The 25,794-nt window shown below is 40.4% G+C and overlaps 1 protein-coding gene across 2 annotated transcripts in view; it reads left to right on the forward strand.

Moving 5' to 3' along the window:
• Window positions 1–193: 193 nt before the first annotated feature.
• KCMF1 (potassium channel modulatory factor 1) overlaps window positions 194–25,794 on the forward strand; it is a 49,346-nt gene continuing 23,745 nt past the window's right edge. Inside the window, exons 1-3 of one of the 2 annotated variants that reach the window (XM_027745179.2) lie at window positions 194–382; window positions 8,548–8,649; window positions 23,853–24,020. In XM_027745179.2, coding sequence (XP_027600980.1) covers window positions 23,990–24,020 — 31 coding nt within the window. In that variant the 5' untranslated portion in view covers window positions 194–382; window positions 8,548–8,649; window positions 23,853–23,989. The remainder of the gene's footprint in view (window positions 383–8,547; window positions 8,650–23,852; window positions 24,021–25,794) is intronic. The other variant, XM_027745177.2, reaches the window with a different exon arrangement.

The raw sequence follows: 25,794 nt of genomic DNA on the forward strand, positions 1-25,794 counted from the left end.
AGGAGGAGGAAGGGGAAGGGGCCGGGAAGGCTCCAGCGCGGCCGCCGCTGGTGCGGCAGGGGCGGGGCGGCGCGGGAGGCGGCGCCAGCGGCCGGCGGGGCCCGGAGTCACCGTGTCACGGCGCCCGGGAAGCCGTTGCCGCCGGATCCGCCCCCCGCAGGGCGAGCGAGGAGGAAGGAGGAGGAGGAGAGGGAGGAGGAGGGAGGCCGGCTCCTCGCCGCCTCTTGTGTTTTCGCCCCCTTCCCGGCCCAGCCCCGGCCCCTCTCCTCTCGCAGCGGGGCGGCGGCGGGGGGGCGAGGCCGCAGCGGCGCCCGAGCTGCCCGCGGTAGCCCTGGGAGGGGCCTGGGCCGCCGCCTCTGGACTAGGATGTCCCGACATGAAGGTGAGCGGCGCGGGGCGCCCAGGCCGCTCCCGGCGGCGGCGGCAGCGGGGCCCGGCCCGGCGGCCTCGGGGGCCGATCATCATCATGGCGCCGCCGGGAGCGGGCCCCGGGGCCCGGCGGCGGAAGGAAGGCGAGGCCCGGGCGGGCGGGCCGCGCTCTGCAGTGTCATAGCGGGGCAGGCCGGTACGGCCCGTTCGCCGCGCGGCCGAGGCCGGGCGGGGCCGGGCCGCAGGTACGGCCGGCGGGACCCGGAGCTGGCCCCGCTCCGCTGCCCGAAGGACGGGCGGAGCGGGGCGCGGCGCCCCCGGCGGGCCCGGCCGCGGTGGGTGGGCGGCGGCGCGGGGCGGCCCTGCCGACGTGTCGGCCCCGCCGCGGCGGGTCCGCCGGGCCGGGGGCCCCGCTGGGTGCCGGGGAGCGGGGCCGGGGGCACAGCGGGGCGAGCAGCCTGCGCGGCCCTGCCGAGGGGTGTCGCGTCCTGGCGGCCCCGGGGGCGGCCCCCTTCCCCTTCGCCTTGCCTTGCGGCGCAGGAGGCCGATGCTGGTGTAGTAGTGGCATGTTTTGAGGCCGCCGAAGAAACGTGTCCTGTGTGCTGCCTGCCCCTGCTCCCAGTTGTGTTTACCGCCGTAGAGGAGTTCGGTTGGTAGTTCAGCATTAGTCAGAAGGAGCAGGGTGGAGGAAGAGATGGAAGCTAAGAAAGGAGTCTCTACAGGAAGAATATGGGAGTGTGAAAACAGGAGAGAAAGTCGCTGCGTTTTTCTGTGCCTGTTTACCAGCGTGTAAAGTGTTTGGACTACTGTTAAAGTACTCTGTAAAAGCAGGGTTTGACATTTGAAAATACAACCTTCTGCCATGTTAGGAACTTAATTCAGCACCTGTCTCCATTTTCTCTTATCTAATTTCTCTTTTCTTTTATCTAATTTCTCATTTCTCTGTTTTACCTAATCTTAAAATGTCTTGACAAAAACATTTTAGGGGAATTCAATATTTATAACTCATAATGCTGACTTCTAGTTGCTTGATGCTGGACAGTGGTGTATGTGCAATGGATTTTTGGTGTGTGATGCAGTATTTTGCAGACTTCTTGTTTGTGCAAATATGTGTGCATCCCTATCAAAGAATTGTCTTTCCTGAACCACTAGCTCTTTTTTTGCTTGCTTGTTAAAGTTAAATTTAGTGGGAGTGCTACTTTCTGTTTCTCCCCTCCCCCTGCCCTCCATAAAATACATGTTTTCCCAAGAGGGTGGAGATGGATTTCATTATGGTTAAAGATGCAGTTTTTAACTGAAGTGAGCATTGATCACAAAGTTGTTGTTGCTGGTGTTGTAGGACTATACAGTCAGTAAGACTTTGCTGTGATGCATGTATCCATATACTTTCTTTGAAGCACAGTAGTAGAATACAAGCTTTTCTAGCCTGAACAGGCAAAAATTATGGAAGTGATATCATAGTGATATCCTGTGTTGTTCTTCAGTGGTAAATGCATGGACTATTATAAAAGGTGGTGATGTGTGCTAAAAAGACATTTCAGTCCTGGAGTGGCCTTTTTAAGACAGAAAAAGCTTGAAGGTAGGTTTCTGTGTAAGAGTGTTTCTGATGGAGACTATATTGTAGATTTTTGGTTTAGTTGTTAGATTTTTTTGTAGCAAAGAAAATTACATTTCCTGTCTTAAATATTTGTTGATGTTTTTAGAAGGAGTGACTGTTAATGAAATCAGGCTTAATATTCTCTTTCCGAAGCAGATTCATCAGTGATTGTTCTGTTAGGCACACCTAGTTAGGAAAAAAAAGGGAAATAGTTGTCTCTCTTGCCTGGTGAGTGTGAGTTTTGGTAAATTTTGTATTGCGGGTGTGGACTACTCAGGTGTGTGTGTGAACAGGCACATATGTTCCTGAAACCACGAGAACACTGTGAGATTAAAAATGACATCTGCTACTTTGTCCTTGTGATCATTTTCATTAACAAGCTAGTCTATCTCTTAGTTTCTCAGTGATTCTCCTCTTACCTCACACTTCAGATGTTTTCTTTTAGTCAACTTTAGTTTCAGGGATAGAATAACACATATTAGTATGGGGGTCGTGGTTTTCCAACTTCATGGAAAAGGGATTTGGAGACTTGATTTTGGTAGAACTCTGGAAATCCATAGAAATTATATATTAAAAAAATAATTCATGTGCAAGCTCATTCATAGCTGACAGCTTTTGATGCAGTGTAACTAGTTTGGGGATGGCTGTCTTGGAAGAATATGGTAAAGGGAAAAAGAAAGCTTTAGTCATGTTGAAGTGATTCTTTTTTTTTTTTCAGTGTGTTTCCTTTAAAGTGGTCCATCTGCAAAGTTACAAAGATTTATTGATGGTTCTTCACAGCATCTGGATGCTGTACCAGTTTTATGACGGAAAAGGATTAAATGGAGAAATTAGAATTCTAAAGTCTCGGGACTTTAAATAGGTTGTGAAGCATCTGATGGAGACTTAAGCTTACTTTACATCAAAGTTTCTTGACTGTTTCTTTGGTGTAATAATCTCTGCAATACAGTTGTTGGGGTTTTTTTGATTGTTTGGTTTTGGGGTTTTTTTGGTTTTGTTTATTTTTTTTAAGGGAGATTTTTTTTATGCTTTAGAAAAATTCTGACCACAGCCTGCCTTTTCACTGTGCTCTCATTTCACACGTGAACTCTAGACTCGTGTTTCTCCCGAATTCAGGAAAATGGGCACCAACTAGAATTTGAATTATTGTTGCTTTTTTTGAAATGTTCGTTCGTTGTTTAAGAGACTTCATTGGTAATGCTGTCAAGAGTTAAGTATTTGTCACTTGCTATTGCCGGTCTCTTCTAATTTTTCAAACCCATTTTTATTCTGTGATTTGGTGTTAAGAGACTAGCTATTCTCTGCCTTTGGTTTTGTAGAATGCAACATGAGGTCATCCCCTGGTCTTGGATTTCATGTTGTTCCCTTTATAGGAGCAATGTGCTGTGTTTCTCTGGGTTAGCCCCTCTGTGGCAGAGTATGTGGTGGTGTAATATTTGGCAACCTACAAGGAACAGGTAGGTAACATTTTTTTTTTTTTTTTATGCTCTAGAAAGTTTACCGGTAGTATTTTGCTTATTAAAGATTATCTCTTTCTGTGGGCATGCATCTGGCGATGGTTCTCTCCTATGTCGGGAGACACCACGCAGGACAGCAGAAAAGTATAGAATTACCACTTCCAGGAGTGTCATTAGAAGACCACTTTTGCAACTTCTTTTGGAGAACTAGGTTACTGCAGCATTACTGGCCCAGCTTCAGGTTCCCCACACCTGGCAGCTCCAGAGGGCTCCCAGTGCCATACCTCCAGCATCACCTCTGTCTCACATGCTCTGCACCCCACTCCCAAACCTAGTTCCATCCTTTTTTCTTATTCTTACTAAAGGGTGTAGTCTTTAAGCTTCGAGAAACAGTCAGCAATAAGTGGTAGTGATTTTTGATGGTGCCCATTTGTCATCTTTTTTTATGAATCAGCAAAACCCTGCAGTTAATCCTAGTCCCACATGTAGTAAAGTTGTGAATGGATGGTGGTAACACAGCTAGGAAGGGAGAGCTCCTTAGAGTGACTGTGGAGTTTCCAAATGTTCTGTGCCGCCTTCAAGCTCCTTGTACTTCAAGGAACTGATGTCTTGGTGCTCCTCTCTTTTGTGTGTATACATAAATGTGTGGCATAGAGATACTTACATCAAGTGCTTATTTGTAATAGAAGGGTAAATAAGTAAATTTTAAAAAGAAAGACACCGAACTTGGTCTTTGAAATTCAGTCCATCATAGTTGCAGTTGGATATGTACCAACCACATAAAAACAATTAATGTAAGGGTTATGGTAGCTTGAGGCCTCTAGCTGTACAGTGAAAAATTGGGAGTCTGGGCTGATGACATTTTCTATATGCTCACAATACAAAACATGAACAAAACTTCATAACAAACTCCTTGAAAACGTTAAAAGAGTAATTTCTGCCCTTTGTAATTATGCAACAGCTGTGTCATACTTGAGCTGCAGGAGGGTACTACAAACTTCTGACAAGACAAATAACACTAAGCAGTTGTGGGTAACTTAATACATCATGTAATGTCTGTTACAGAATTGCTACTAAGTGCAGAATTAATATATTTTTGCATGTAAAACTTTTAATTCAGTTACCAAGACTACATATTTTTCATAGAAAGTGCTCAAGACACTGTGTTAGTGAAGTATGGCATTTAATGATGAAATGTGCATCTGTGAGACCAGTTACAACTTGCTGCCCTCTGATACTTACTTTGCTTACATATTCTCCAAATATGGAGTTTGCTATTTCACAATACAGAATAATAACAAATTCTTTTGTATGCTGCTGCCACTTGAACCTATTTTGTAGAAAATAAATCCAGATTAAGTTGTATGTGTAATATAAAACAGTGAGGTTTTTTGAATTTGTACCAGTACTTACTTGAGTCTGACGGAGCATTTCCTAACTGTATATGCAAAGTGCTTTATACTCCTGTTAGCTTTACTCTGTGGTAGCATAGGAATGCATCTAATTACAGATCTAGTGCAGTGTCTGAAAATGAGTTAGTGTGACAATTGGACTATTGAGAGCTGTGTTTAGAACAAAAAATGTTAAATATAAACAGCTGCAAATGTGATCAGAAATATTTGAACACAGTAATTTGCTTTATTATTAAGCTGTTGTTTGATTTCAGTAGGAAACTGAATGATCATTTAATAATAAAAAGACCTGGAAACATAATTCATATTTAACTGAAAAGATGCGTACTGGTTTTGTGGAAGCTAGGTTTTCATTTTAAAAAAAGGTTACTGGTTCTGATGGTTTAGAAAAACAGACAGAGTGTGAACCAAGATGCTGCTGTACCTGCAGAGTCTGTGAACAAGGTCCTCCAAAAATGTTTGTAAAGAGACCATTTTTTCTCTCAGATCATCATAAAAAGTAATACCATGGATCATGGGAAACAGGAGAAAAAGATTAGAATTAGTTATCTATATTAAAATGTTGGTAACCTGTATCTTAAGCAGAAAAATGGGAACAGAACAGTGATACTTTTACCGTTTTTGAGTGGGAGTGAAGAGAGAAGGCAAATGGTGAAAAAACTCATACATCCAAATATTTGTTTGAACAAAAAGGGGTTCAGGGGAAATTCATAGAGCCACGAAAATTGCTTGAGCAGTACTGGACAAATAAAATTCGTACATGTTAAATAAAAAGAAAGCTTTTCGAATACTTTAGCGTGTTTACATTACTGATAAGGTTTGAGGGAGAATTTTTGGTATCGCTTCTTGGTTGTTGTGTCTTCATTGTTACCTTACTTCTGTTACTGTTAAATAAAAAGCCAAAGTGGCGACTAATGCAAGAAGTGTTAACACATCCCTGGACACCACAACAGATTTGAAGAATGTCGCTCAGGAACTGGGATGTACCAGAATTTGGTTGCAGGGACAGCAGTAATTCAGTGTTTTTTGAGTATCTTCATGTTGTACACAGTTGCGTATTATGTACTGCATACCACCCCTGCCTCCTTTAAGGTGTGCAGGAGGGTTCTCTGTGTTAGACCACTTCTCAGTGTTTGGAATTGTGCAGCAAATGAGCAGATAGAGGTGTTACAGAAATAAAGGATGGTCGAGGTGTTGACAGTGGAACTTTGTTGTGGAGAGCTGGATCTACTGTCCTGTCTTGTGCTGCAGAGTTCTTGTGAACTGCTAGGTAAATACCTTCAGCAAGAATTCACAGGTAGCTGTTAGCTGTTCCTTTGGTTATGAAGGCCTGATCTGGGGTTTTGGGATTGAGCATTCACACCTGCAACTGTAGTAACTGAGCAGTGAGCTTTGAAAAAAACCCGCTTGATTCTAGAATATCAAGGATTCTGAAAAATCCGTCCTTTGGCTTCTTGGATTGGGTGGCTGGGTTCAGTGGACTTAGAGTTTTAATCTTTACATGCCTGGGTTTCCCTCTATTTCAAGAGAAAGAAAATACTGCTCTAGAAGTGCTGTTAAAGTTAATTTGTTGATGTTTGTGCTGCATTGAAATACAATAGAGAAAATGCTTGCAGGGAGGAGGCAGTGAGAAAATCGGTGGTCAGTGCGAATTTTTTTGAAGCGTGTGATAACTAAGGGCTCAGACTGTCAAACAAGGACAAAACAGACATTCCTGTTTGTTTACTGATCATATGCACTGGTGCACTGAGTAAGGTGATATTTTTGGGGAAAGGAATCTAATTGTGTTAGGTAGCATTTCCAGTGAATTCTGACCATGGATTGATTCTAGGAATATATATTTTTTTATATTGGTAAGGTTGTGAGCTTCCATAGTTTTTGTTCTTGGAATAACTTGGGCTAAATCAATCCTCCACATGCAGTGTATTCTTCCCTGTACAGGATTTAGAACAGATGAGGGGATTTGGAAGCTGTAGATTTTGAAAACTGAGAGATAACAGAGAAGGGATATACAAGCTTAACTGTAGGCAGAAATGTTGCTCACTCATACAGAAACAACATTATTAAGGTACTGTGAGCAGCTTGGACACACTGAGTTCAGAGAACTCAAGCAGAGTGCTGTTAGTGACTCGGAATGTGTGAGGGGGAATTACTGCATGGACAGAAGCTGAAAAGCAGTTTGCCTCAGAAAGGCTGATACCGAGAGAGAATCTGAAAGAAAGGCATCATCTGCATAAGATGTAATCTCTAATATCCCTTTTCAAATAGAAAAAGAAATTTCATGAATTCAAAAGGGGGAATAAAACTGAACTTCTTTTTCATACACTATGTAATGAGATTGTGAGAATTTTTTCATTGAATGTTCTTAAGGGTACCTCGTATCCAGATTGAACAATTAAAGCTTTGGATTTTGTCTTAAACTTTCTTCTCCAGGTCTTTTGTCTATTTCAGATTCAAGTGTTTTTCTTAAGGATCTTAAATTTTAGGTCCCTTTGCCTGAAGCATCACTTGAGCATCTGGTTTGAACTTACTCCTATGGGGTTTTTGTATATCTAGTCCACAGGGTTATCCACATTTTTATCTCAGTATAATATTTTGACAGTTAATTTTGGTGCACTGAAATAAGACCATTTTGAATTCAGTGTGGAGCATAGAGACAAACTCGTTAGTTTCACTGTTTTGGAATATGTGTGTAACCCAGCTTTTCATTTACTGAGTTTGGAAGTGAGGTCTGTGCCAAGTGAAAATTGTGAGATAGCATCACAGAAGCCCCTGAATTATTTTGAAAGGCAAGTACAGGTGATGGCTTGATTTCTACCACTTGAAGTTATTTGTTCTAGTTCGGAATTAACTTTTAAGTATTAATAGAAGTTGTTACTGGAACCTCTGACATATTAGAAGAAAATGGTTCCCCCTGCCAGGTTTGTTCTGAGAATATGGTTTGAATGAATGGTAGGGGGAGGATGGATTTATTTGGTAATTTTTGTCTTTTTTGTCTTTTAATGTTAAAATATTTTTTAAAAAATATTAGGCTTAATCTGTGATTTGCTTTTATATGGTAATTCCTCTTCTTATTGCCCATTTCTCACCCTGAAGTGAATTTCCTGCATGTATTAATTCTTTCTGTTGTGATTGTTTTATTTGGAGCTTCTCGGAGACTTTCTGTAAAAGTTGCCCCATTTTCAGTAGAGAGAGACCTGGGTAAAACTTTTTTATTGCAATTAAGTGTGGAACCTGGACACAAGAGACCATGATGTTTTTCCCATTTGCACATGGGATATCAGGTGGAGATTTTGTATTTTGTAAGAAAGCAGTCAGGAAAGTCTTCTAGAGGTAGGAATTGGTGGTCTTGTACCCCATCTCAGTGAGTTTTGTCGATGCAAATCCATTCTTCTAAATTTTTTACTCATTGGGACATTTCACTAGCATATACTGTTTGCAGCTATCACTTCGTACAGTTTTCCTATACTATTTAAAATTTGTTTTTAATTTCAGCATTTGTATAATTTCACTTTTTTTTTCAAGATTCTATTTATCCCGTTCCACATTGATTTGTATCATCCCACTGTCATCACTGACAAAAATCCAACTGAAGAAAGACATTAATTTAAACAAAAAAAAAGTAATTTTTTTTTAAATACTGCAGAAGTAGGATGAAAAAACAGACAGAGTTTAAAAAAAATTATAACTGCATTTTTTTTTCTTATCTCAGGTCAGATTTGGTCTTCCCCCATCACTTCTGCCACTTCCTGGTGCCAGATTCTTTTTGGGAGGCAATGTTTCTTGTCTTGACTGACAAGAGGTGCTGTCTCTGGTAGGATAAATTATCTTCTTTGCTTTCTTTCTTTTTGTCTTTGATCTCTTATCTTTTACCTCATACTTTGTTGTCACTATTCTTTCTTCCCTTTCCCCATTATGCTCTCCCTCTCTTGCTTTCCTCCTTTGAGTGCTCTGGGGTGGGATTTTCAAAAACACCTGGGGGAAGCTGTAGACCCGTGTCGGGTTCAAGTGCAGTAGAAATTTAATGCCTGCCTCTGCAAGCCTCTTTGAAAAGCAAAGCTCTGGCATTTCTTGCCCTCGCTTATTTCAGAAAACAACTGTTGGCTGAAAAGGTTTTTAGGCAGTGTTTTCTTTGGCCAGTTACAGAGATTAATCTGTATTTTGTTTTGGTTTTTTTTTTTTAGTTAGCTGATGAGATGAGGTGGCTTTAGTAGTGAAGATTTAACTAGGTTATGACTGAGGTATTCTTTAATTACTTGTCAAGGAGAGTCCTTGTTTACAGAACTCTTCAGGAACAATTGATTCCTAGTGTAAATGCTATTTACTGTCAGCTTATTGATACTAAAGCAGCCAGTATTATTGGCTAAAGGTGATTACTAGTGACCTGCTCTATTAGACTATATTTACTCTAAAAAAAATAAACTATGAGGTGAAATATTTACATATAAACGGTGTAGAAATTAGTATAAATTAATCTGACAGAGGAAAATATACATATTCCTGTTAGGATTGTAGTTTTAAACTGATTTCTCAACCAATATTGGGACCAACATGAGTTGCTTTCTGAATGCTTGACAGTATGGCAGGAACTTCATGGCAGCTTCTGGAAAATAAACACCTGGGTGTGTGCCTAGAACAACACTGGAATTACTTGGCAGTTGAATAGAGGCATCCTGGAGGTGGCTGGTTGGAGAATGGTGCTGTGAGCTGTGTTAAACATGTGGTACTCTCTGTACTTGATATAAGTACCTCAAGTATCCTACCTCCAGCAGCAGTACAAGATCATACATGATTTTCAAGGTCAGAAATGCACTAGGATGTAGTCATGAAAGGACTTCCTCTGTGATTGTCAGTAACTTCTGTCTTTATCTCCAAAGAAATGATTCTGTTAAGAATCAGTGTTCAGTTTTATGGGAAATATGTTTTTGCATAACTTAGCAGTGTGTATGTGTGTGTATTAACTTAGGATCTTAGAAATCAGTGTTCACCTGGAATGAATTTTAAACTGCTGTGAGTCTTGAAAATAACCATTGTCTGTTGGACTTCCTTCTGTAATAGAATGAAATTAGCTTTGAAGAAATCTGTGTTTTGGGCACAGAGACTTGTCTGTGCTGAGGGTACCATCACATCACTTTTCACTTCAACAAAGCAAATATATTTCAATTATTGCAAACGTTTGCATGTGCTTTTGATATAGGCAGTAATGCTGAGATGTACCTAGCAAAAACAATGTTTAGTGTACAGCTATTATTTGTATCAGTATGCGGGCTGAGGCGTAGATTGTCTCTGCAAGTGGAAAATCTCTGTAGAAGAACCTTGTGATCCACCAAAGAAAGGGGTCTGTGAGAGCAATTTCAATAACAGTAATAGTTCTGGAACATAGGTCACATTTGGACTGACACAGATGTGCCATTGCAGTTTCCAGGGTTTCTTCTGACTTTGTCTTTACTTTCTGAGAGTAAATAAGGCCACTAACTTCAGCACCTGAATTATTGGTACTATTATTTTTCAAGTACCCAAAGCAGACTCTCTAAACCTAGCTGTGGAAAATGAGGTAAGAGATGAGGGAAAGAGAATTCAGGATGCCCTTGAAGAAGGACACCTAAGCTTTGCAAAAGTAAGCTGTAGAGAATGCAGAGCTTTCTACGTCATGACTAAGCTTTTTTCAATCTAGATGTGAATACAGTAGCTCAGATGATCTTAATTCCGTACCTGTTCCCTGCTATGGTTTGTACTGTTCTGATAAGATGAAAATGTCAGTAAATGTAGTTTGATCTCTGTGTAGATGGGAATAAACCATGACCTGTTGATTATAATAATTAAATACCATGTAGATTTAAGGAGGTGGAGTAGAAACTGTACGGAGTGTCTTGACCCAGGAGTAGGTCAAACACATTTTCAAACTCTCTTCTCCTTTGATTACCTTCAATTTTGGAAAAGTACAAAGGTGAATAAACTTGTTTGCCCTCCTGAATTCAGAAAGAATGTATGCTGTGATCTGCAGATATCTTTTCTGAGCTTGCTTTGCCATAAGGATGTGAAATGCCAGGCAGGGTCTGTCGTCGTATACACTGTTCCTTATTCCGAAAAACTTTTGTGAGGAGTGGAGAAAACAGCTGGAGATTTTGCTATAGAAGAGTGGCTTTGGAAATGAAGATACACAAGTGAAGATTTCTTACTATATAACCTTGTCTTTATAGTGAAAATAATTGAATAATTGACTGTTATTAGTCAATTATTTAGTGGTAGAGGCTGATATTGATAACGTTCTTGTGCTGTTGCAAACTGCTGTCTGAAGTTTAGTTGGAAACAGATGATCTGCAAGATGCAAACTCTCAAGTGTGACTGATGTGACATTAAAAAAATAAAAGTATAAATGGAGGATTTTAACAGGTTTGGGGGTTATTTTATAATCTGTTAGAATATTATCCAACTCTTAAGTATTGGAGCCAGTTACTGGGAGGTGTCATTACTGTACCTCAAAGCTCAGTTATTATTTTGTTCCTGGAAGCATTAGGAATTAAAGGAAAGTGACCAGAAAGTGAAGGAATGAATTGTTGAGAATTCCATGCCGGAATACATTTATTTAGTGCAGAGTGAAGTACTTTGAGGTGGTAATTCATGGAGATGCAGGACTCCAGACTCTAGGTTTGAGGAATACCATGATGTATTTTTGCAGAACAAGTATTTCAAGTCAGAGGCTGGTGAACACTCTTTGTAGTACTTGCATTAAGCGTTGTGTTGCACTTCTTTTGCACCTCTTTTTCCTTTCTTCTAATGCTCTTGAAAAAATTATTACTTTTCAAGAAAGCAGACACTTTCTTAACTTTTGTAATAGAACATTGCATTAAATGTCCCTAATTGGTAAGATGGCGCTGCCTTGCACACTCTTTCACAGTGCTAAGCATTTGGAGATCTTGGTAGCATATAGCAGTTTTAAAGGTCCATACTGTAGTTTGTTCCAGTTATGCCAAAAACTCAAGAGAAACTGGGGGACTCAGGAATGCCTCAGAAATTAGAAACTGCAGAGGAAATGCTTTGAATGATCTGATGACCTACATTCAGAATGGAGCAAACCTTAGGGGTAAAGAAGACTAAAGAAGTTGTGTGTAAATAATAGGATCCTTTTGTTTTCCTCCTGCAACAATTGTAAGGCATCTTCTAAGGGTACACAAGAAAAATGGGCTTGCTGTTGACTCTACCATAGGCCCTCACTTGAAGTAGTTGGGTCTGTTACCTGTACTGAAAGATGTCTGCAAATCAAAAAATGCTTACAAAACTCCAACTGTGAAATATATTTAATGTGGAGAGTATTTCAGGTACATTACTATACCTCTTTCACCCTGAAAAATTTTATGCTCTGATGGAACTGTAAACTTTGGGAAGGTAGGAGCTTCTGAATTGATTCTGAGTTTCGTTGCTCTGCTGAGAGGTGTATCAGTGAAGTAAGGTAGCTACCAGCTCTAGCACACCCAGAAGTGCCTGGAAGGAAAGTAGTTAATGTTTACTTTTACTTGTAATACCTGGTGTGTTGTAACAGTTGATAGAGAGCTGAGAAAATCTGTTAAAATAACAGTTGGCTTAAAAGGTGTACGGGAATGTGGACATCCTGTTCAGCTGAACAGGCTGAAGGTGTCTCTTCACCTCTGTACCCCATCGACACCACCTAGAGGACTGCCAAGGGCAATGGACGGAGTTTCAGGCTCATACCAACCCTACTTGACGGGTATCTCTAGACTAGAGAACTTGCTATTTTTATGGTAGAACTGGTTGCATGTTTGACGCCCCTTCCCATGTCAAACATGAGAATCAAACACAGTGTTCAGTAAGGCATTCTTAAAAAGGTACTAATTACAGAATATGCAAGTTCGTGGGTGAGTGATTTTGCTCATAAACATTTGAGAACTTGAAAAAGTAGCTTACTGGGTGAAAATCACCTTTGTGTGGAATTCAAGCGAAGTGCACTGGGTAGTGGAGAACAGAGCTTTTAGGTTAGTCTGAAAATGTAAAGAAAAAAGTTGTGTGCTTCCAAGAGGCAGATATTGAGGTAAAACAGTTAAAATATCTCTATGTCCACCTTCCCCTAGTTCATTACCTAGTTTTTCTTCAGTAGTATCTTTGTATTGTAGCACTTGGAGGTTTTTTTGTAATAGAGTGATCATTTAAAAACTCTTCTCAATGAAGTTCTGTCAGATTTCTTTGTTACAGTTAATGTTTCCTTTATCCTTAAAGTAGTGTTTCATGCATTTTGTAACTGTAGCATGGTATCCGAACCCACAGTAGGGAGTAATGAGACATACTGGGTGTTTGGCCTTCCCTCTCCTTTTTTCTTAAATCATGAAGTGAGGTCTGTTTTATCTGCTTTGATAAAATGCTGCGTTATTGGCACCTGGTTTATTTTGTAGTTCAGCAAATAGAAAGATCTCGATCTTGTTTAAGAGAATGAGCTAATTACAGTAAAGAGACTTAAGTACTTGAAAACTCATGAACTGGGATCTATAAATCAGTGTTGGGCTTTAGCATTTAGTGATAGATTGAAAGTTCTTCAGGAAAATGATGTGACTTGTAGGGTGGTGTAGTGGGTTTCTGTGGCTGGGTTTTGGTAGCAGGGGGGGCTACAGGGATGGCTTCTGGTAGAAGCTGCCAGAAGCTTCCCCTGTCCCGTGGAGCCAATGCCAGCCGGCTCCGGGATGGGCTTCCTGCTGCTGGCCAAGGTCAAACCAGTGAGGAGTGACAGTAATGCCTCTGTGATAACATATTAAAGAACAGAAGAATTCCAGCCAGGGAAGAGCAGAGTGAGAAGATGGGAACAACAAGGTAGACACCAGGGGCAGTGCAGAAGGAGGGGCAGGAGGTGCTCCAGGCACCAGAGCTGAGGCCCTGCAGCCCGTGGGGCAGAGCATGGTGGGGCAGAGGTGCCCCTGCAGCCCATGGATGAGCCCGTGCTGGAGCAGGTGGATATCTGAAGGAGGCAGTGACCCCGTGGGAGGCCCAAGAGGGAGCGGGGTCCTGCTGGGGACCTGCAGCCCCTGGAGAGGGAAGCCCAGGCTGGAGCAGGTTTTTCCTGGGTAGGACTTGTGGCCCCTGTGGGGGACCCATGTTGGGACAGCTCATTGGTGAAGGACTGACCCCATGGAGGAGTGACCCATGGACAGCAGTTTGGGAAGAGTTGCTGCCTGAGGAATGGACTCACACCGGAGAGGTCCATCAAGGACTGTCTCCTGTGGAGGGACCCCACGGGAGCAGGGGAAGGACTCCTCTCCCTGAGCAGTGGCAGAAACAACAACTGACTGTAACCCCCATTCCTGTCCCCCTGCACCGCTGGGGGAGGAGGGAGAACACAGAAGGAAAGAGGGGTAGGAGGAAGGTGTTTTTAAGGTTATTTTACTTCTCATTCTTTTACTCTGACCCTCTTAGTAATAAATTTAGGTACTATCCCCGCTTTGAGTCTGTTTTGCCTGTGATGGCGATCAGTCAGTGACCTCTCCCAACTGTTATCTCAGCTGATGAATCCTTAGCTGTTTTTTTTTTTCTTTCCTCTGTCCAATTGCAGAGGGAGAGCAAGAGACTTTAGTGGGTGCCTGGCGTCCAGCCAGGTTCAACCCACTACAGGTGGCTAGTAAATTATTCTTAAAAGTAAGTTGGATATATAAGTGGGATGATTAGGACTGTCAGGGAAGTGTTCCAGAAGATAATACTTTGATCATCTTTGGTTCTTTATGCGCGTGCGGTTTAAGAGGACAAGAAAAAAGAAACTGCAAGTAAAAAAGCTAAATGAAACTCCTCCTGATCAGAAGAACAAAGAGAAAGGAAGGCATTTGGTATGGCTGCCAAATGGCTGAGTTGCCAATCCAGGGACCATATGAGCGTGTATAAGCAGCCCTGCTGAGAAGGACCCGGGGGTGCTGGTGGGTGAGAGGCTGGACATGACCCAGCAATGGGCACTCAAAGCCCAGAAAACAAATTGTGTCCTGGGCTGCATCAAAAGCATGTGGCCAGCAAGGCAAGGGAGGGGATTCTGCCCCTCTACTCTACTCTTGTGACTCCCCACCTGGAGCACTGCATCCAGCTCTGGGGTGCTCAGCACAATAAGGGTATCAGCCTGTTTGAGGGAGTCCAGAGGAGGGCCACCAAGATGAGGAGAGGGACGGAGCACCTCTCCTATGAGGAAAGGCTGAGAGAACTGAATTTTTCAGCCTGGAGAAGAGAAGGCTTTGGGATGCCCCAATTGCAGCCTTCCAATATCTGAAGAAAGCCTACAAGAAAGATGGAAAATCTTTTTACAGGAGAATGTAGTGACAGGACAAGGGGGAATGACTTCAAAGTGAAAGAGGGCAGGTTTAGGTTAGATATTAGAAAAAAATTCTTTTGAAGGTGGTGAGGCACTGGGACAGGTTGCCCAGAGAAGTTTTGGATGCCCCATGTCTGGGAGTGTTCAAGGCCAGGTTGGATGGGGCTTTAAGCAACCTGGTCTAGTGAGAGGTGTCCCTGCCCACAGCAGGATGGTAGGATCTGGGTAATCTTTAAGGTCACTTTCGACCCAGGTTATTGTATGATTCTCTGAATTAGCAAAAAGTCTGTGCCATGAGGAATCAGAAAGAAGGGGAGAGAGGAATGGAACAAACTCAAAGCCTGACGTGAAACGTTTTTTATTTTGGCTTATTGTATATCTTGCAGCGCTCCTGTGGTGTAACTTTCCCATCATAAGCAATTGTAGTTTCTGCAGGCATGTTTACCAGCCTGAGATACAGTTCTCTGTAACAGTGTGAGGAAAAGACTGCCAAGGCAGTCTGTTTATGTTCATACTGAGAAAAATGCCCAAGAAAGCCCAGGGTAGAATATTTCTAATACTTAAATGAATGTACTGTAACCTATTTGACCTATTGCTGCTCTGTCTTGTGTTCAGAGAAACTCAATTATTTTTACAAGGTTCTAGACTTCTTGTGGTGTTAAGGAAAGATAAATTCTTTTTATGATATTGTGATGCCATTCAAAACAGCTTTTTGAAAGTAGTAAATTTGGAAGTGATTTTGTGCTCTTCTCTGTGAACTGAATTGTTTGGGAGGAATCTAGGTGTGACTGCCGTGTATTAGGCATTGCTGCTCTCTTTGGTGAAGAGGAGAACCACTTGCTCTTCTTTCCCTGCCTCTTCCAGCTGCTTTCTGGATGTGTGTTCCTCACATGAAAAGGCTGTATATTACCAGACTGCTTTGTGCAAGTCTTTAAGTCTTGAGTTATTGTGGGGTGTCTAATCTCAGAGCATTACTGCTAGAGCTGGAGCACTTGCTGCATGAAAACTTTTTTATTTTTCACTTCTAGATCTTTGGTTTCCCAGCTAGTGTTGCCCACTTTCTGCACTGGGTTAAATTTGGCCTTTTCCCCATCCCACAGGAGTAGAAAAGCTTCCTGTGTTTGCCTATTTGTGGAATGTTTAAGAGGATCAGGAATGAATCTGATAGTGCAAAAGGAAGTAAAACTGAGCGTATGTTCCAGACACCAGGGCTATGGATAGGGTGTACCTAAAAATTTAATTTCTGCTAAGGCTCTTGTGAAGGTATGAATTTACAAGGAAAATGAATACATTTTGCCTCTGCCAGGTGTTGCATTTTTTTTTTTTCTTATGTGCCTGAAACATGTCATAGAAAAAGCAGTCTTCAAGCATGTTTACTTCTCTGCTCAGGTGGGCTGTACTACTCAGTTCACTCCCATTCCTGACGGGATATGTGTCTTGGTTTTCTTGTGCGTTTTTCCCTTTTTATGCCACTCTTCATAAATAACACTAATCCAAATGCACAAAGGCTTATTTTCTGAGAAAACTGTCCTTTAATTCTTTCAGGACTTGACAGAGAAGCACAAGTTATTTTGTTTAACTTCTTTTTAGTGTTTCTTCATGCTTCTTACACCTGTAAAACCCATTTGTGTGTGATGTACTTTCCCCCAGCCCAATTGTCTTTTAGCAGGTGCTTACCTGAGCAGTATATTTCTGTTGTCTCTTTAGTCCTGAAACAAACTCAGGAACCTGGTCCTGTCCTATTAAATGAGAAACTTCGTCATTGTTTTCCTAGATAGAGGATGTAGCTCAGTGCTGTTACTCTTATTTTCTTGCCCTGGCACTGTTTGTAACTTCACCAGTTTAATTTTTTTTCTGTTGATAGAATTTGCATGCCATTTGCCGTTTTCCAGATTAACAGAGTTGTTAAATAAAATCATGTTTGGTGCCAGTTCCTTTGCTGCCACATTACAAAGTTTCTGTGCTTCATTGCAGTCTGTTTAGCTTTAATATATTTACAGTACTTTACCAGGCTTTTGTGTTGTGATGGTTTTGGTGGTCAAATGAAATTATATTAAATTGAATAATAAGAGACATGTGTGACAGTATCAGATAATTAATAAGAAATCCAAATCTGCTTGACAAGAGGTCCTGTCAGATTCCTTCGTAGTGTTGGGCATGTTTTGCCAGTGCTTACTAATGACTTGTTCCTGAAGTGCTAGAGTTGACTGAAACTGTTGTGTTTGTAGCTTCCACAGCCTGGGATGTGAAAGCAAAAATGGAAAAACTCCTTTCTGCAGCAGGCTGGCTGATGCTCATGGACCAAGGCTCAGACTTGCTGGGCCAGGTGTATTGCTTGATTCTTTGTTTTTACACAAGGCCAGCAGGATGAGGGCAGTGATTGTCCCCCTATACATGCCATTGGTGAGACCATGCCTCAAGTATTGTGTTCAGTTTTGGGCCCCTCACTTTAAAAAGGACATTTTGATGCTGGGGCACGTCCAGAGAAGGGCAACAAGGCTCATGAAAGGTCTAGAAAATGTGTCTTATGGGGAACAGCTGAGGAGCTGGGTTTGTTTTGTCTCAAGAAGAGCAGGCTTGTTGGGGGACCTCATTGCTCTCTACAACTACTTGAAAGGAAGAGGTAGTGTGGTGGGGACTGGTATCTTCTACCGTGTCTATAGTGAGAGGACTAGAGGCCATGCCTTAAGCTGAGGCAGAGGAGATTCAGATTAGATATTAGAAAATTTTTTTCACTGTTAGTGGTCAGACAGTGGAATAGGTTGCCCAGGGAGGCGGTGGAGTCACTATCCCTGGAGGTGTTCAAGAGATATCTCAGTCTGGTGCTGGGTGGTGTGGTTGAGTGGTTTAGGGGTTACAGTGGTGGTGCTGGGTTGATGGTTGGACTGGGTGATCTTAAAGATCTCTTTCAACCCTGATGATTCTGTGATTCTGAGTATCAGGCACTGGGCAGGGGAGCTTCATGAAATTTGTTGACGACAGAGAGATGAACCAAATTCAGGTGTCTGTTTCTACTCCAGACTCTAGGCAGGAAGGAGGAGCGCAGTTAAGAAAACAAAAGCCTTTTACAGGCCTGATTCCCTCCCTTTCCTCCTCTCTTTTTTTTCCATTTCCAGGTCAACATCTCTTCCTGCAACTTCAGTCCTACTGGTTCTTTTTGCAGACATGCTAGTCTGGTTCTTGCTTCTTGCACTCTTCTATACGACGATACTCCTTGTTCACCCATGCTGCACACAAGCTGTGTGAGGAGACAGTGTTTTTAGTCATTTCAAGGGCACGGTGTATGAATTTTCTGTTCAGCACTTGGAGCTGCAAAGGTGATGAAGTTTGTTCTATGTCATAGGTGTCTTTAGTGTTTGTTTTCACAATCTGCCCTAGTAAACACATGAGGAAAAGTAAACAAAAATCAAAGTTCTGTGGTTTGTGTGAATTTCTGGTGAAATTTCGACAGACACAGCAGAAGTTTATGTTCCTAGAATTTAACCTCTCAAATTAGGCAGTAGTCTGCATTAAGAGATGAAGCTATTAAAGTAAGAAACATTTGTCATTCTCTTTTTTAATGTTGTCAAATAGCATGTATTTTCCAATCTTTGGTCCTGGAAACAAGTGAACTGCTTGAGTAGAATGTCTTACTTTAGGTCTGGGCTTGCTGTATGGCATGTAGACTACAGGTAGTTAATGTCAAGCAAATTTATTTGAGAACAAACAAAACCTGAAAACAACACCCTGAAAGAGGATCTTGTGCTGAAATGTATCAAACGCATTTTAAAAGCAGTGTGTTACTTACGATCTTCAGTATACATAAAATGCTGTAAACAGATTGCAACCTTTTGTACCACAAAAGAGGCAGCAGAACTTTTTAGTTTTCACTTGCATGTCTTAAGTTGGGGGTTTTGAAACGTAGCAACCATGAAGTTTGTCCAGTCCCTTGAAGTTCAGTGGTACTTCAGCATGTCTTTCAGAAAGGTGAACCCTCTTAGTACCTCATGTAAGTTAGGAAGAAATTCTGAAGTAAGTGGCATTTTCATTCTGGAAAAGAAACCGTTGATAGACCAATTTTTTTGTCCAACCAATTTGTGTTGGACATCAAAGAAATTCAGTGATCCTCAGTCTGAGCACTGATGAATTAAAAACAGTATCTGAATTACAGACTGGAAGGTTGGTTTTTGGACACTGAGCTACCGACAGGAATGTTAAATGGGGAAACTGCCCATGAAACTAAGGTCTTCTGGTGTATTGCTAAAAGCAAGGAGTTTCATTCTCAGGAATAGCAGAATGATTAAATATCGCTCTCAGAAGTAATTGTTGTGTTTTCTCTGTTTGAATACTTCAAATGTAGACTTTGTATGTGTTTAAAATATTTCCTAGTGAGTGGTGAATGGCATTTTCTTTGAAATTTCTAAAAATTGAGCGATACATCCAAAGTATTGATAAAGTTTTGCAGCTCATGTTACTGAGCTTGGAACATATTTCAGTGTCTCTGCATAGCTCATCTTTGACTATAAGTTCTCCATAGGAGAAAAAAAAAAAAACAACTGAATTTTCTGCAGTTTCTCAGGTAATTTTTTATCTGGGTCAGATATCTGGTCTTTTATTATCATTGCTATTCTAATTGCTCCTAGTTTCCGAGGAGACCAAGCTAGGGAAAAAATCTTTACTTTTTTACAAATGGATGTCTGTCCAAGGCAGTAATGGCTTGGGATATTAAAGACGCATTAATTGAAGTTATATCTTAGCTTTGTTTGTAATTGTAAATACAAATTAGTTCTGATATATGTAGTATTTGAACCATATGGTTTTTTTCAGTGTTATTCTCTCCATTATGGAATCAGATGATGTGCTCCCTTTTGTATGTCTATTAAGCCCAGAAGTTGCTTTGATTTTAGTTAATTTCTAGCAAAACCAATTCTATGTCATAAAATCAAATTATATTTGGCTGTCAGGATCAAAATATGAAAGGTGTTGGAGAGGAGCGTTGTTTTGGCTTTTTTTTTTTTTTTCAATCAGTATTCAGTATACTGCATGTAAAATGCTGAAGTCATGGGCCTGAATTAGGTGAAGATGTGGGATGACTCGACATAAATGTAGTAAAAATTTTGTACTGAAGGGGTAAAACATATTTTATTAGTGGGACTGTTAAGTGTCTCCTGATTCATTTCACTCTGAATGTGAAGCTGGAGAGGTTGAGACTGTTAATATTGCAGGAGAGAATACTGCTGAAGAAACTTTGAGAATGTGAAGTTTGACAGTTAAAGGTAAACCAAAGCTCCTTAGGCTTTTAGCACAATGCTGTCCTCTGGTGGAACAGTGTTGCATTAAAACAGCACTTTTCATTGAGCAGAAAAATTTTAATTAGATGTGATATGTGTTATGCAGTGTATTCTGGGACTTATGTAGCAATCACAAAGTAGAAGAAAATTTGAGGACACCTCCAGTATTATCTATGATAGTGAAAATGTGATCTGTAACTAAAATGGATATTTCTTACTCTTATCATTCCTAGTCAATGCTTTGCAAAAGGTGAAGCAGAAGCTCTTACTGAATAGCAAGTCGTTTGGGGTTTAGTAGGATTTCATTCTAGGATTCTTTTAAAAGTCAGTAGTAACAATTGTGCAAGTCAAAAGTGTATCAAAATCCATGTCACACATTGTTCATGCTCTTCTTTTGGCAGCAGGTATTTGTTCCCTGCTTTAAAGCGAATCTTTCCAGACTATGTTTTTTTTTTTCTTCTCAAACCCAGTGATTAATATGGATGCATCCATTTTAATCTGACTTTTTTAATCTGTAACATACCTGCTGTAGTTGCAAATATAAGGTAAATGCAAGGAAATGTTGGATAGGCACATACTGAAAGACATGCTATGCTATGTTATCTTAGAGTATTTGGGGTTTTCGCAGAGTGAACTTTTGGAATTTCAATTGATGTAAAGATTAAAGTATGAAACACTAAAATCAAAGCTTTTACTATAGTAGAGAAGATAAGGTGGGAGGAAATTATTTGGCTATTTCGGTTTCCAGATCCCAGGTTGGGTAGGTGGTTGAGGTTTTGGCAGCCAAATAATAGGCGTGAAGAAGAACAGGAAAAACTGTTAGGCCTGACTTTACTCAGACTGTTATAAAAAGGGAAAAACAAGTGATATAATTGCTGGAAAAGAGATCCTGCTGGATTCCAGGGGAGGTCTGGGAATTTAAGCATGTGCTTAACTCCTAAATTTCAGTTTAGTTATTTTTCCTTTTGCAGTTTTCATTCTCTGCTACAAATAAAGATATAAGAGTAACCTGGCACATCCCCTGCTGCCAGCTGGTTGCTTAAAGGGGAGAATGTAGTAGTTGTGGCAAAATACTAACCCTGAGACACGTAGAAAGTGCACTGTCTCTAAAATGTTATTCTCTTAATGTGACTTCCCCAGCCAAAGTGACTTGTTGTGCTAGTGTTAGTTTTTCCTGTTTGAATTGCGTTGTAGGTGTTCTGATAATTGATCGTCAGAAGTGAAGTTCATCAGCTGTTCGAAGATGTGGTACATTTTCACTGCAAGTGCTCCGACGTTTTAAATGCAAACATTATGCTGTGATTTGTGTTTATGACTGAATTTCTGCCAAGTTAATGTCACGTAGTATATGGAGGTTGCAGTTTGGAATAATATGGAGAAGTACTGACATAAAGAAAACATGTAAATGGAAACTTAAAAATGTCTGTGTTCAAGTAGGAATGATGTAGGTGTTTGAGACAACGTGTGACCGGAGGAGTTTGTTGCAAAGAGGCTTACACCTGCATTAAATCAACTTTTCTGAGGCTAAAGGAAAAGAGTGGGGAAAATATGACTTACTGGAGAACTGTGGCTTAGTACTTCATCTGGAAAGCTGTTAGTGTCTGACATAGGCTCTGGGTTAAATAAGTCTGCTTATTTCACTGTGATGTCTAACTTGCTGATCAGCTGTTTTCTAGAAAGTTTAGTAGGCAACAAAAAGGCTTGCAATGCTGCCAATAACTGATAAGTGTTGTGTGTGTAGTGTGCATTGTTGGGGAGTTGCGCGTGCTGCTTAGGTAAAATTTTGTGGGTCTCTGTGTGGAGAAGGGAAGAAAGCAAACAAACCAACTGAAGCAATGAAATTTAGTCTACAGTTAGCAAAGCAAGTTTTTCTCAGAAGTTAAGTTGCTCTCAGTGTCCAAATCACCAGATTGTTGAAGATCCTCCAGAGCTAATGGATAAAACTTCAGAGAAAAGCAAATTTTAAGTGAGAAAGATTTTATTTATTTTTTATTTAAAAGCCAAAACCCAACCAAACAAGAAAAACCTAAAACAATTTTGAAGATGGTAATCTGACCATCTTCAAAACGTGGTTCTTTGACGCTATTAACAAAGATTCTGGAAATATTTTCTTCTAATATGCTATTCCGTGTAGACTGATGCTTGCAGAATAGATATGGAGTGAGGCAAATAGAGAAAAAGGTTCAGTATTCACAAAACTACTGTGCTAGATATTAGAAACTACTAAAAATGCCTTAAACTATCCCAGTAGACAAAGAAAGTAAATAAAAAAAATTATAAAATTATTTTTCTCACTGTTCATCCAAATATTGTGATGCAATTGTTTTGAACAAGTAGGATATATTCAAAAGGAATTACTCACTGATGTGTTTCTGTATTACTTGTTGTAAAGCTTCTGTTCAGATGCTATATAGTGGAGTATAAAAAAAAAAAGGGCAAAAAAATTTTCTGTAATTAACACCAGTCCTCTGACAGTTAGGCTTAAAAAAATAGGGAGATGGCTAATATGACTATTTAGTTCTGGCAGTTTTATTTCTCTAAAGTTGTCTGTGCTTTTACCAAACTACGAAGAACAAGTCTTAACTGATGCTGAAAGAGGATGTTGATCAAAATCCTGCTTCAGTAGCATACACTGGTTTCTTTTGTGAAGGCCCTTAATTTGCTGCCATGGTTAAAGGAAGTTTGTGTTAACCTTCACGGATTACAAGGCAATGTCACTTCTGCACTTGAATAGGTAACCCAGAGAGAACTGAAACCATATGGAGGAAAATTAAAACCTTTGGAAGGTATGAAAGCCTTTCCTCTGACCACACATGCAGTGTGACTGCTTTACAGTGCAAAGGTTGTGCTTGAGAAAGAAATAGAATGGAGAGAACTGATGCAGCCTAACTTCAAAAAACACCTTAGCTTTCTTTTCTGTTGTTTTAAATGGAAAAATTTATACCTAATTTATACCCCACTTATGATGTCAGGGTTGGTCATGGCGTTCTTCAGAATTAAAATATTAGGAAGTGTGAAAGTAAAGGCTTAAAAGCTAGTATGTTTTTGTCAGTGGTTGGTTTGCTTGTTGTTGGTTTTTTTCCTCTTGATCAGCCATTATGCAACTTAGCTTTTAGAAGTGGCCCAAGATTCCTAATTGAACAGTCAAAATACCAGCAAATGCTAAGAGGTGACAGTGCCTGTAGGAGGGTGCATCCAAGGAGATTTTATGACTTAACCTCTTATAATTTCAGGTGCTTGAGCTTGCCCTTATTTTACTTAAAGAATTCGAGATTGTAACTTTGGGAGAGCCGTGTCTTTCAAAGGCACAAGCGCATTTAAAAATTGAGTCCCGTGTCAGCCGCACGCGTCAGACGTGGTTGGCTCTTTTTAGTTGTTGAGAGGCAATAGCAACAAATCTGCCTCATAAAAAAAGGGCATTTGTTACTGTCTTAAAGCAATTTCATTTGTTCACAGGTGTCAGCTGTGATGCATGTTTAAAAGGAAATTTTCGAGGTCGCCGATACAAGTGTTTAATTTGCTACGATTACGATCTATGCGCAACTTGTTATGAGAGTGGTGCAACGACAACGAGACATACAACTGACCACCCAATGCAGTGCATACTAACAAGAGTAGATTTTGGTAAGTGATAATTTCAAACTCTAGCAATTTGCTGCTCTGTTGTGTCTACAAACATAATGCTGATTTTCATGTTTCTACTTGTTTACTCACTTCCCCCATCAGTGCGCTGAAATAAGAGCCAGGTTCTCGTGTTCTAATGAACAGGCATGGGGTTTTTTTTTTTTGATTTTTAGCACAGAAGAACTGCTTTATGTATTTTTTTTTAATTGGCGCATGTGTATTTTTGATTTTCTCATTTTGGTCTGATAACAGCAGATTATCAGACTAATAAACTTAATTAATAACAGTGACTGTTACTGGAAGTGCCACAGTCTACAAGAGATAAAATCCTGGTGAGATTTTCTGGGAAGGTTATTCACTGGTGGCTTATATGAGACTGTAGGTGCAGGAAGGGTCGTATTGATTATGAGAGATTAGTGGCAAGGAAAAGTATGTAGTCTTTTTGGAGCTCCTTTGTAGATCTACTGATTTAAGAATTCTTTCTGACTGTAAAGCCTTGCTAGTTTTAAAATAAAAAATAATTGTTCTTGTCTCCTATCCCATTGTTGTTTCCATTGCACTGTATTTGCCACAGGTTGTAACTTGCAAAATAATTCTGTGACAATCCACTGCTCTAAGATGTTGCTGATGCTGGACATGTATTTTCTTTTGATGTTAAGCCCATGGGACTGGCATTTTAATTTATTTTTTTTTTGGGTGATTCCAGCTGTAATCTTAATTTTTGAACCCTTTAAATATGATGATTTCTTGGAAGCTAAAGTCCTGTACTTCTTTACCTTTTTGATTAAAATAGAAATAAAATTTATACTTGATTGCTTTAAAGTTTAGAGAATAGGTATGTATAAAAACATGCAGTTTCTCAAAACAACCCTTATATGAAGATATCTTTCTTTCAATTCTTGGACCTCCGCTTGCCCTTAGGCTGGCTGGTCATGACTTCAGAAATCCAGACCCTGGGAATCCAGAGTTTGAATGGAGATAATTTAGTGCATTATTAAAAATACATGCCCCCATTTTAGCTTGCATATGTTTGTTGTTGGGCTTTTTTTCTTTTTTTTTTTCTCTGTGTACAGTATTGGGGATCGAGGTCACTGTTTGAGATGCACAGTTGAAACTTCTTAGTCTGTTAGCAACAGTCATTTTTCTGTATTATACATGGGTTAAAAGGACAGCATTGCTGTAAATGTTAAATACTCATCATAGGAGTAAAAAGACTGAAACATACTTGCTATGAAGCCTTAAACTAGTATTAAATGGCAAAGATTTCAGTGTACTGCAGTGAGAAAACTTTGTTCTAAACCATACTTTCTTTAAAAATGCCTGTCATCAAAACCCAAGAATGACTAGGAATTATATTTTGTTTTGCATCTTGGGTGCTTCTCTTGTGAAAGTATTTTATAAACATATCTTTTGGCTTAATGCATTTTGTGTGTGTATGTGGTGGGGACAGAGAGGGGTTATTTTTTCTATTTAAGTATGCATGAAGAATATGGATGGTGAGGTGGAAGAAGGTTCACAGTGAAGTATTGAAATGGGTAATAGTATTCCAAGGGCAACTTCTGCATCTCTTGGTGTTTATGCTGCTTATATTCCAAATGAGAATAAGAAAACAAGGTCTAGCAATTCATATGGCTTGGTATCCAAGCATTGCTCCCACAGAACCACTGTTAGGAAAGAAAATACTGCAGCTCAGCTCTGCTGTAAGAATTCTGGTTTGAATAACTCTGTAAAGCAAGAACATCACACAACTGTGAGCCGCAGCAAAAGCTGATGG

Source organism: Pipra filicauda, unplaced genomic scaffold (assembly GCF_003945595.2).
Source record: "Pipra filicauda isolate LSUMZ 115617 unplaced genomic scaffold, ASM394559v2 scaffold163_size1657671_pilon, whole genome shotgun sequence".
NCBI classification, from domain to species: Eukaryota; Metazoa; Chordata; class Aves; order Passeriformes; family Pipridae; genus Pipra; species Pipra filicauda.